Here is a 12,913-nt window from a genome sequence, read left to right as displayed (position 1 = left end):
AATAATTAGTCATACCTAGTTTGCATTTAAATCGGGCTGTTTATGTGTATTAGTTATGCATCAGCATAGTGCTATGTTTATATAGGTGTTCAATAAATATTTGATGAATGATTGATGCAACGCTCTGTGAGTACACACTGCCTTTGTCCTGTTGTATGACTTTCAGTAGAGAATACAAAAAGAGAATTATAAAGCATAGAGTAGAGAATTAGGCCTTTGAAGACAAAGATTCTAGTCATTAGCACTATATAATTAAATGACTTAGGGCAAACTGCTTGACTCACCAGGGCCTTTAAATTTCTTAATAACAGAATAAGAGTACGAATAAGAATTTAGATGGTCTCTAAGGTTACTTAAAGTGCTAGTAGTTTCTAATTGCAGATTGAAACACTGTCAGCCAGAGCTAACTATCACTGTCACCAGAAAATAAATATGGAATGAGGGGATTCCCAGGAAAAGGTCTGAGCTTCCTAAGTTTAAATGTGCCTCTTGGAGGTGGGGATGCTGGGAAGAAATATCAAGAGTCTAATTGAAGGCAATTAGAACTTCCCAGAGTCTGACTGAGATTGCTTTTAGAGAATTACCATCCACTACAGGGCCCTATAAAAGAATAGTACTGGAGAAAGCTACATGTAGGCTCTAAGGACAGAGGCAGGGTGCTGAGGAGAGCTGAAGTTCCTTTTTTTTCTTTAACAAAGTAAATGAGGGAAAAGAAAAATCTATGATGTACTGTTCCAAACTCCCAGAACTCGAGGGGAATGACTAAGACCCTAGGAGTACAAAATAGAAGAAAACTCAACAAAATAGAATTCATGAAAAGAGAACCCAACTTAAGTCTCTTAATTTTTTAAGAAACTGGCAGCTCAAATGAGACTTTCAACCAGACACCAAAAAGCTAGATCTGGGATCTAAACAAGAAAGAACTGTGCTCTTACAAAGGCCACAAAAAAGCTGAAGCAGGTATGTCAGCCTTAGAGGAGAAGATGGAAAGAGATTGCTCACAGGACACCTAACCATGAAGGGAAGCACCTTAAAGCTCAGAGAGTAAGTAATAACCATCTGGAAAAAGGTTATTACTTTATCTGCTTCAGCCTGTGATCCTGACAGTCCAGAATTTTCTCCCACTGTCCTACAGCACTTAAAACAACCATACAACTCTGTGTGTGTGAGAATTCTGTGGGCAGGAGCACTGCAGGAGCAGAGAAGAATGTGACTCTGAAATATGATCTTAAAAGGAGAGATACTCTTTCTTCCTCCACCTCCCATCACAGCACTTCTCCTTCCTTTGTTCCCTCAGGAACAGCAGAGAAAATTAAATGACATACAGGCTAGAGACCACTTAGGCCTGCCAAGGAATCCCTCAACTCTGCTTCTGGGGTGGGTGTCTCACCAGCTCATAAAGCTGCCCATCAAGAAGAGCATGGATCCTACCCAAGCACCCAGTATGCACCCATTGTTTGTAAGGCTAGAGGTTTTTCAGAGGATAAAAAGATGAACAAGACTAGGGTCGGTGAAGGACCTCAAAGATGGCTGAGCAAAAACTTTCTCCGAAAGCCATTGACTGGGTAGCTTCTGGGGAGATAATGTCTCAAAACGAGAAGACTATTGCTAACTCCATGAAATCCTGGCATGAGACCCTCACCTCCAGGTTGGCTTCCGTACCTGGGTATCCACCTGCTATTGGCTGGACTGACTGCAAGGCCCATATAGCAAAGGCTGGCTTGGTAGGTGACTTTGAGAAGAAGTTTAATGCCCTGAAGATTCCTGTGCCAGAGGATAAGTATAGTGCCCTGGTGAATGCTGAGGAAGAAAAAGGTGTGAACAGTTGTGCTGAGTTTTTGTCTCTCTCAAAGGCCAGGATTAAGCAATATGAGAAAGAGCTGGAGAAGAGGAAGAACATAATTTCATTTGATCAGATGACCACTGAGGATTTGAATGAGGTCTTCCCAGAAATTAAATTAGACAAAAAGAAGTATCCCCATTGGCCTCACAAGCCAATTGAGAATTTATAAACTTGAACCTGGGAGAAGGCTCTGGTCTCCATATTATAAACTCTGGACATTAAAAATAATTTTATGGGGGGAAAAAAGGATGAGCAAGACAGTATAATTACTCTAAGAGACTCCCAATCCAGTGGGGCAACTGAAATAATGAATAACTAAGGCAGAGTAAACAATGTACTATGTGTATGATTGAAACAAAGATCTAGTGCAGTAAGGGTTAAGATCAGTTCCAGGATGACTGGAAGGCTGGGAGATACAAGGAAACATATCAGAGGCAAGCTAGGAAGGATTATCTATTTCTCTCGATTCTCTGCCACCGCCTTCTTCTAAGCTATACTCTTCTCATGTCTTGCCAGGAAAGATTCCTCCATTTTTTTCTACTCCCTCCTATCAATTCCCTTCTCACGGGGCCACGGTGACCTTTTTAAAATGCTAGTCTCATGCTACTCCACTGTTTTTCAAACTTTCTAATTGTACTAAGCATACAGTTCAAGGTTCTTAACTTGACTTATAAGGGAGGCTTCACCAGTGTGGCTTCTCTCTACCTCTGTAGCTTCATTTGAGCCTCCTTTCCCAGTGTGGTCTATCTCAGCCTTGCTGATCTTTAGTCATTTTCTTTCCATGTACCTTCCAATCTGCCTTAGTGCTTTTACATTTGCCATTTCTCTGCCTGGAATATGCTTCACCCCCTTCCTCCTTGCTTAGTTAACTCCTGTACCACGTCCTCATACCTTCCCATATTCCTTTCCTGGCACATCCACCGCCTGTGTTCCCACTGGGTCACTACCTCTTATTAACAGTTCCTGAGGCACTTTGTGCTTTTCCTTCATAGCACTTCCAGTGGTTGATAAATACCAGTTTATTTGTGGAATTATTAATTGACAGCTGATACCCCCATACACCATTACATTCCTGGGGGCAGAAACTCTATCTTGTTCTCACCATTGTATCCACAGGACTTAGCTCAATGCAGGCATAGAGTAGGCACTAGGCACTCATTAGCTACTTCTTGAATGAATTAGTGGACATTTGCGATCAATCATCCAGCTCTTTATCAGAAAAAAGGAACTGAAGCTCAGGTAGGCAAACTTGTTCTAAGTCCTGCACTACTGAACCAGAAAAAATACTCTTGTCTCCAGACTCTGGATCCATTGTTCTCATCAACTTCTACCACGGGGCCCTGAAGATTGCTCAAGGGCCAGGTCATACGCTCCAATTTTATTGCTAGAACAAAAGGTGATTGAGAAGATAGACAAAAGGAATTATTCACTGGGTCATATGAACAATGAACGTAAGTGAGAAATTGAGAAATGAAAGACTGAAACTCAGAAGAAAAATTGATGAGTGGGTGATGTGGTTAATGTACTCACATACAGAGGAGAGGTTGATCTGACTGACTAGATTAAGATGTACACGTGTACAGGCGCAGGGCGGAAGGCTCCACAAAGACCGTACATACACCTGGCCAGCACCTAATTAAGAGAAAGGATTTTCAGGGGAACAAGTGGGTGTGCTGGAAAGTACAACGAGGTCAAGTTTTGTTTGACTGATTTTGGATCATGGGTTCTTCCTAGGAGGTGGGGGAGTGGCAGGCAATGGATAAAGGAACAAGGTGGGAATATAGGCAATCTATTGATGTTGTTATATTTGAGATATTGTATTTAATAAATAATGAGGATGCTGTTGAGTTTTTAAAGTGCCAAGCCTTAAAAAAGTGATGGAAGAATTGGAAGCCAAAGAAATAGTTTATGTCTGATGAAGTGATAGGGGCTGGAGATGAGAGAGGGGCTCCCTGCTGGCACCACACCCTTCTGTTCAGCCAGATCACGTCTTGGCCATAATGCTTCCTTTCAAACAGTGCCAGTGACAAAGAGAAGGTGTGAGTATGGGGCCACGGCTGGAGCACAAGGTGGAGGAGCCAGCAAAGGGTAGGCTGCCTCTGCCTAAGCAGGGAACGCAAGTGCTCTTTTATATTTCCGCTGAAAGAAGCACAACGTTTTAACTCAAAACTGGAGGGTTATTAGCTTCCCAACCAAAAGAAGGAGAGTCTCAGAAGCGGGATTCCACATAGCAGGGCTGCTTTTGAACTCCCCTGCCCTGAACATCTGCAGCCATTTCTATTCTTTACTTGTTGCCAACTTCTGCGTTAAGGACTGATATCTGCGCAGACACCTGGGTTCTGGCAGCCTCTGTTCAGTGCAACAGGCTGGGGGAAGCAGAGTCAGCAAGGAGAGGAGCAAAGAACTCTTTCAGCATGGCTCCGAGCCTCCGGCTCTAGAACAACTTCAGACGGCATAAATACAATGCGCGTGCTCCCAGCACATGGAGCCTCTCCTGCGGAAATGCTTCCAGACTCACTTCAGGGCAATTAAATAACAGGTATTAAAAACAATAAACTGTTCAGGGTACTGTAGGGAATACTAGTTTTAGATTTGATAAAAATAATAAAACATTTTTAAATTAATTTTTACAGAGAGAAAAATCAGAGCAGAGTAGTGGAAAGAGTTCAGACTTTGAGCTTAAGCCTAGTTTTGATTCCGGCTGGGTAACCGTAAAGAAGCTGTTGAACCTCTCTAAGGCTCAGTTTTCCTACTGTAAAAATAAATTGTAGTAGCCACTGTGGGGAATTTTGGAAGGACTGGAGATGAATATCTGAAAGCGTGTACACAGAGTCTGGAATGTAGTGGGCACTCATTAAATGGAAGCCACTTTACACACAACCATGAAAAACAATGCAGCACTTCTTTTGTTAACAACTTTAATAATCATTAATGAGATTATAAAGCTCCAGTTTATATAAATCAGCTTAAAACAGGTATACTGAGTTGGTCTCTGAGAAGTCATTCTTCATTCTCATTTCAGTTCCCAATTATCAGCTGCCTTCCCAGTATCTCTTCATTCATACAGGGGCAGTGAAGGGCAATGAAGAGAGGTTGTTTAGGTTTTGTTTTTAGTCACAGCAAAGTTAAGGACTCCATGTCCCTACATCACCCACCTTGACTTTGGTTTGCTCACCTGCTTGCACTTACAACTGCTTAAAAATGTACTTTAGAAGAGAAATGTATTTGGCTTAAGGCTTCAAATCCTGTTCAAGTACCAACACTTGCATATTACTAGCTATCACTTCTCTGAAGAGGAATCCCAAAACTACATCTTCCTCCTAAGTGCCAGCCACATAGCTTCAGCTTCCCAAAAGACAATCATTCCAGCTTACTCTGTAAGTTTTTAGCCTTGAGCAAAACTGGAAAAATTATAAAGTACTTAGAGACTATACAAGCCTGTGGATTGGAACACATTGCAATATCTGTGTGTGTGTGTGTGTGTGTGTGTGTGTGTGTGTGTGTGTGTGTGTGTTTATTAAAGAGTTTCAGGTCCTTTTCTTAGTCACAGATTTACTCATTTTTTGTGAACACACAGTGATCATTCTTCCTTGCAATACCTTCCCATGGTCTTCCAATAGAATGTCTTTCCCCCTAGCTTTACTGAGGTGAAATTACTGAAGTAAACATATACAAATAAAATTGTATATGTTTAAAGTGTATTACATAATGATTTGATATATATTATGAAATGGTTACCACAATCAAGTTAATTAACACATTCATTATTTCATGTAGTTACTATTTTGTGTGTGTGTGTGTGTGTATGTGGTGAGAACATTTAAGATCTCTCTTATAAAATCTAGTATACAGTACAGTATTATTAACTATGCTCTACATTAGAGCTCCAGAATTTATTCATCTTATAAATGAAAGTTTAGAAAGCGTATTTTAATCCTATCTCTATATCAGTCCCTAAACCTGAATCAAGAATCAGCTGAACTATAACATCTTCCACGAAGACTTTGCAACCATTCTAACCCTCAGTGGCATCTACTTCCGTAAACACATTCAAAAATATTTCTTGACTACCTTCAGTGTACCAGATTAGGCCTATGGTATTCACCATTTGCCACTCTTCTTTGACATTCAGTCATCTGCTTTGAAACACTTCTGCCATAATTTAGCTCTAGTTATCTAAGTGGTCACTGTATCTTGTCTATTTGCTAGATTTTTAAATGAACTTCTATTCTCCATAAACCCAGCATAGTTCAATGTGATAAAGATGATCCTTATTCATGTTTTGAATAAAAGAGCCACTGAAGTTCCCACAGAAACTACTTCAATATGTCATTGTTTACTCTTATGCACAAATAAATTCTGCATACTTATTCAATAAAGTTTTCACCAGACAGGGCGGGAGACTCAGAATTAGAGTTGTTAGAAGCCAAGTACAGTTGACCCTTGAACATTCTAGGATTTAGGGGTGCTGATACAACCCCCCTCCCAGCACAGTAGAAAACCCATATATGACCATTGATTCTCCAAAAACTAAGTTGTCCCTTGATATCTGTGGAGGGATTGGTTCCAGGACCTTCCCACGAATACCAAAATATGCAGATGCTCAAGTCCCTTACATATAATGGTGTAGATCAATGCATACAGTCTGCCCTCCATATCTGCAGACTCCCAACCCCAGATCCAAAACAGAACAGGTATTTATTGAAAAAATTCTGCATGTAAGTAGACCTGTGTGGATCAAACCCCTGGTGTTCAAGGGTTAACTGTATTTATATTTGCAAGTTCTCACTCTTACTAAAGCCAGTTCTGACTCCATTTCTTCCCATCCCCTCAACTAGATGAAGCTCACATTTGTCAGAGATATGCCTACTTCATTTCACACGAGAAATTTCTACTTTCTATTCTTTCACTCTTGCAAACTTTTATTTTAGTTTTCTACAGGTTTTATATATTTATTTTTAGAGATGTGCAAAAGAAACATCAATTGGTTGCCTCTCCCATTCCCCCAACCAGGGACCTGGCACAAAACCCAGGCATGTGCTGCACCCAGGAATCAAACAGGCAACCTTTACGTTCGTGGGACAATGCTCCACCCACTGAGCCACACCAGTCAGGGCCACTCTTGCAATTTTTTAAAGTAAAATGTTTTAATGTAAAGTATATATGCCCTTCACTTATTATTCTGACCTAACAGATGTTTTGCGTTAAAATTGGAGATATAATTTGAGACTATACACACACACACACATACACACCATACACATACATCAAAAAAAAATTATATAAATCAAAGTGGGGTCTGTCCAGGTAGTTAGATGAAAACTTGCCTAAGGATATCTTTGGAGTGAACGTAGACCTGCAGGCAAGTAGTTTTGGTCTCACAAAGAGGAACAGAACCTGTAAGGAGCCTCACATAAATATTTTTACACACTTAGGAAGGTGAACCAAGAGCCAACTTGCCTCCTCTTCTTTTCAAAAAATAAAGAAAGAATTTATGGAAAAGGGAGTTGTTTATAGTAATTCAAAGCTCCATATCCATAAAACAGGAGAAGGAATGCCTCAACACTGTAGATAAAAGTTATTTGGAACGGGAAGACTTCCTTTAAACCAAGGAATGTATGCTGATTAGATGAGGAAGGTGAAAGAGAGAGGTACAACACCCATTATTAATAATAATAAAATGACTTTGAACTTCTCCAACCCCTTTCATTTTAGAATTTCAATTTGCTTATATTAACTAATTAAATCTTACTTTTACTTTATCACCTCCCATAAGAGAATAAGGTTCTAACACTTAGAATTTCTACATTCTCTTGTAATCATTAATTTGTTGTTGAAAGCTACAACCTACTAAGTAACTAGTGTTGTAATTACTCCCTTTTATACAGGTAGAGAAACTGAGAGAAAAACAGAAAATCTTGCCAAGACCACACAGTGCGGTAGTGACAGAGCCAGAATCTAAGCCAACTAATATTCGAATCCAGGGCGTCTGCTTCTGCATCTGCTGGAGGAACTAAATCAGTCAATTTTCCTCATTCTCCCTCCTAAAGAGCTGCCATTACACACACAGTGGCTTTAGCACAAGAAACTTAAGAATTTTTAAAAATCAACTTAGAAATAATAGAATAGCCCTGGCTGGTGTGGCTCAGTGGATTGAGCGCCAGCTTATGAACCAAAGGGACTCCAGTTCGGTTCCCAGTCAGGGCACATGCTTGGGTTGTGGGCAGGTCCCCAGTAGGGGGCACATGAGAGGCAACCACACTTTGATGTTTCTCTCCCTCTCCTTCTCGCTCCTTTCCCCTCTCTCTAGAAATAAATAAATAAAATCTTTTTTTTTAAAGAAAGAAATAGTAGAATAACATTAAATTTTCCAAATACTTCAATTTAGAAAGACTCAAGAAAATATAAGTAACCCACAAGAAGACAAGAGGAGAAATAAAGGATCTGGCCAGCATTCATTGTTCTTTTAAAGGTTTGCCCCTAATTTTCCTAATGGAAAACTGAAGACAAGAATATATAACCTGTATTTTATGTGTACATTGATATTACTTGGTCCTGACTCAGATCACTTCTTTTTCCACCCACCAACTATTGGATCAGGGGCTGGCAATACCATAAATGTATTAAATTTCAGGTTCTCCCATTTCAGTCTCTATGACAGCATCAGTGACAACTCTTGGAGAACACTGAGCATTTTTAGCTCTTTGGACTCCATTCATCTGAAGTTAGTGAACTTTTGAAGAATAATTGCTTTAAATATATCATATTTTAAAATTCAAATATTATACTGAAAAAGAAGCAAATAATTTATTAAGCATTTGTGGTCACTTGACCTTTTTCAAAACAAGAATATTAGCCTTATTAAAATCCACAGCTTTTCTACCTCTCTCCATAGGGAAAAAGGGGAAGGAATGACCTAACCCATAAGCATTTTATTTAACTTGAGAGATAACTGAAGTGTTTTATTTCCCTTGCGAATTTTCCAAGTGCCTTCTGATCTAGGCAACAAGCAAGGGGTGGATTCAAGTAGTAGTGTAACCAAAAGTGGCTTAGCTGCGCCTGTCAAAAAAAAAAAAAAAACCAACAACATGTTCAGAGGTTGAGATAAATGCCCTCCAAACTTGCATCTTCTACATGAAGCAGGGTCAGATCAGGCCAAGGTTAAGCCTTCATTAAATGGAAGTTATTGCTGGAGAAGCATGATGTCACAGGCCAAGAGCATTGGGCCGGATAGGCCCCCTTGTGTCTCATATACCCATACCCCAAAGGCAGACAGTGCACTTAAGCATAGCCTTCAGGCTATCTACAGAAGCACAAAAGTAAGTAAGTCACTTCCTTGTCCATGTCTAATCTCAAACTTCAGGCAATGTACGAATGAGATGGCCATGAGACCCACTGAATTGCACATTCCTCAGCATAAATCGTGATCACTTGTACTTCTGTTAATTTAACACATTAATAGAAATACTAACATCAGAAGCTAAGAGCCTCTGATTTTCTATAAAGGACAATCAGTACATGTTTACTGTTCATCAGCCCACCCTGCAACATCACCAAAAGAAAGATTCTCCAGATTTTCAATTTGACTTTCTGCAAATATTGTCAACTTTGCCAAATGATGAAGCCATGATTTCCCTTCTTCCAAAAAGAAAAAAAAAAATCATGAAGAAAAACTGCAGTGCTAGCATGGCAAGGGCATTGTAAGAAGAGTCAGAGGAAGCAAGTTGTGGAAATAAGAAATTATGTAAAACCTTGAAGTAAACATCCCGAAGCATTTAAAAAGTACACACACACACACACACACACACACACACACACACACACTCACACACTTCCAAATCAAAGGACACATAAAAAGTTCTCTTAAGGAAATATAATTTAGCAAGTAACATCCTGGTAGAAATTTACACCACTGGTGAAAGTTATTCACTGGATGCAGAATAGCTAAACTGCAAGTTCATGGGAGAAGCCAGCTCTTTAAATCTCAATAAAAGGTTCGAAGGCTGTTGCCTGTTGGCTTAGTTTTAAATCTGCCAAGCTGGCATGAGGGCAGCTCAGGACTTTTTTTTTTTTTTAATACTAGTCTTCATTCAAAAACAAATTGGACCTAACTGTCCCTTCCAATTATATTTCAGTGACTCAAGCTGGGTGTTTGTGTTTTTTCTAGGTGATTAATAGCGCTCACATTTAAATGGTCACAGTCAGCCTCTCCAGTCATTAACACCCCATTAAGATGGATGAGAAGAACTTCGCACCTTTTGTTTCAGTCCACTGGGCCATGGACTTAACAAAACAGCAAGGCATTGATTTAGGGAGGGAAGATTATCTACAAAACCAGACAGGCCAAAACTTCCTTGAAAAACAAACAGATTTTAAAAAGCCCTTATAAAACCTTTCTTTTTGTTTTTTGTTTTTAAATACTCTTCAAATATCATTTTAAGACCACTAAACCCAGAGTTTCCCCGCACCTGAGCTTCCACATGTATTTCCCAGGGTGCTTCAGCAATGTTTACAGAGCTCTGGGTTCCTTCCTACTGTTTCCTTTGCTCTAAGCCTATAATTATGATCGGGAGACTTCTGTTTCTACAGAAAAGCAGTAGTAACATGAATATGTAGTTACCTTTGAGGATACATACTTTAGTGTAAGTCAGTGTGTGACAGTCTAAACATTGGTTCCATTTCTCCCAAATGGTAGTAAAAACCTCATGGTTTGGGAAAATTCAAGTAAGAGTTAATTGTTTCAATTTAAAAAGAAAATGAAAAATCTAAAAGTTAAGAGCAGAATGCTGCTTGAGACTGTCGAACCAGTGGAGTGGCCAGTGACACTTGGTGTTTTTAACCTCTCTTCAAAAAGCATTTCTCTCAAGAGAATCCTGTGTGATAACAGTGATGATTTTTGTAGCACTTGTTTACAAACTTGCAAAACACTGCACATCTTTTTGAGTTGAAGATTTCACAGGCGAAGCAAGGCACTTGCTCCTCTTAGAACCAACCTACACTCAGCTGTGAGGGTTGTTTTTATGTGAACAGGGGGTTGTCAATCAATCAACATGGTATCACAATTGTTACCATTTTGACTTAGCAGTTAAAATGACTGTATTGAATCAAAAGTTACTTATTACTATTATCTTTATTACTTCTATTGAAACAAGTACCTTTCAAAGCATACAGAAAAAATGTAGATTTTTAAAAATAACAACAACTTGCATATCTCAACCCAGTCATGTCAGAGTCCGTAATTTATAGGCATTCCACACCTACACACACACATACCCCTCTGATTTTCTTTGTTATATACAGGGTGCAGCAAAAGTAGGTTTACAGTTGTGAGTACATGAAACACAGTTTATTTCTGTATTATCATTTGCTAATTATTGTATTATTTTTCCATACAAACAACTGTAAGCTTCCTTTTGCCCCACCCCGCTTTATCAGGGAAGCCTCCCCAGAAGCACGTGCAGCAGCCGACGTCCAGCATTCTGACAGGTTATCTACACCCGATTTTGACAGAAAGCACAACCTTTCCTTCCAACTATTTGAGGATCCTAATAGTTTTAAAAAGTACTAGGTCTATTTTCACCCCTCTTTTAAAACTACAAAGTTAAACCTTTTCTCTCTTCTCTTTTATTTCTGTAGAAGTGCTGCCCTGTTGCTATGAGGGGCCAATCTCTCTCTACTAGTGTTGTAAAATGCGTCCCCCTTTATCCTCTCTAAGACTCAGTACTCCTTTTACTGCATCGCCCGTTCTTCTTTATTGGCTTTATTTCCCATCAGCACGTAAGCATACTTTTGTTTTGCTTATGTTTAAAACAAAATCTCTTTAGCACTCATATTCCCCTTCAGTGGTCACTCCATTTCTTTGCTTCAATTCACAGAAACGTTTTTCAAACAAAATTCTCACATTTTTATCTCCCATGTATTGCCCTCCCAACTAACCTTTTGTTCATTGACCCCATCAGTGCACTGATGTTGCTGTCTCAACCACCAGCAACTCCACATTGTTAATTCTATGAACTTTTCTGACCTCATCTTTATCAGGTTCTCAGTAGCATTTAATATGGTTACCTATTTCCCTGTTCCTGAAACATGCTCCTTGCTCTTCATTCTGTGGTGGTTTTCCTGCTACCTCCCTAGTAAATCCTTCTCCGATGCCTTCCTTGGTTCCTAGGCATCTAGTTGACCTGAGGTTTTGGAACACTCCAGGGCTTGGTTCTGTGTTATTTATCATCTTCTGGTGGGAGCAATAGATAATAATATACGAGGTGAACCAGGGAAATCGTCCAGGAGAAATGGGCCATTCTGCTCGTTTTCCATCTTCTTTGCCTGGGGAGCCAGCCAAGAAGGCTAAGACAGCTTAGTGGGGCAGGAAGAAAACGTGTAGTGTATGGTATTAAGCGGAAGAGAACAACAGTGCTACATGCAGCTAGAAGTTAAGTGAAATGAGGAGTGAAATAGATCCACTGGATTTTTTGATGCGAAGGTTATGAATGATCTTAGAGAGAACCAGTTCATTGGACATGGGAGTAGAGGCTGGCTGAGGGTGGACTGAGCTATGAGTAATGAAGCAACAGAAATAGGGAGAAGAGACCACAATTAGACAATTAGGTACTAATGCATTTTAAAATTCTTCAGAATAAGTGGTGTGATTTATGGGTAGATGTAAGTTAACTTTAATCAGACTCTCATGAAAGGTTAGATAGCACTTACCTGAGGAATTTAGTTTAGAATCTAGACTACAGAGGAACTAAGGCAAACTGTTCAAATCTCATCTCTATCTACCCTATATCTATACACACTATATCTCAATTGTGTAATAGATCTTAGAAATAAATTTTCTTTAGTTTAATGAGTAGCACTCATCATATGTACCAGCAAAAGAGATTGTATTGGCTCTGCCACGCCCACCTAAAAAAAAAAAATAAAGATGCCAGCAAACCCAATAGCCTGATGTCTTTTAACTAGAGCCTAGATCTTTAGCTCATTTGTTCCTTTGTCCTCCCGGTATGGGGCTGTAATGCCTAATCCAACTAGAAATCCTGCAGATTATTTTGGTGTCTGCTTCAGAGTAAA

The 12,913-nt window shown here is 39.5% G+C and overlaps 1 protein-coding gene across 1 annotated transcript; it reads left to right on the top strand.

Moving 5' to 3' along the window:
- Positions 1-1,526: 1,526 nt before the first annotated feature.
- On the top strand, positions 1,527-2,012 carry LOC129083505 (ATP synthase subunit d, mitochondrial-like). Its single transcript, XM_054589336.1, has one exon. The coding sequence runs from the start codon at positions 1,527-1,529 to the stop codon at positions 2,010-2,012; it is 486 nt and encodes a 161-aa protein (XP_054445311.1).
- The last annotated feature ends 10,901 nt before the right edge of the window (positions 2,013-12,913 follow it).

The sequence above is a fragment of the Pteronotus mesoamericanus genome, unplaced genomic scaffold (genome assembly GCF_021234165.1).
Source record: "Pteronotus mesoamericanus isolate MK-2021 breed Mesoamerican mustached bat unplaced genomic scaffold, CSHL_Meso_final scaffold_167, whole genome shotgun sequence".
NCBI lineage: Eukaryota > Metazoa > Chordata > Mammalia > Chiroptera > Mormoopidae > Pteronotus > Pteronotus mesoamericanus.
This window is presented reverse-complemented; position numbering and strand designations above follow the sequence as displayed.

Bases quoted from the DNA above. Each gene is read 5' to 3' on its own strand.
- LOC129083505 (XM_054589336.1), top strand. From the start codon at position 1,527: ATGGCTGAGCAAAAACTTTCTCCGAAAGCCATTGACTGGGTAGCTTCT.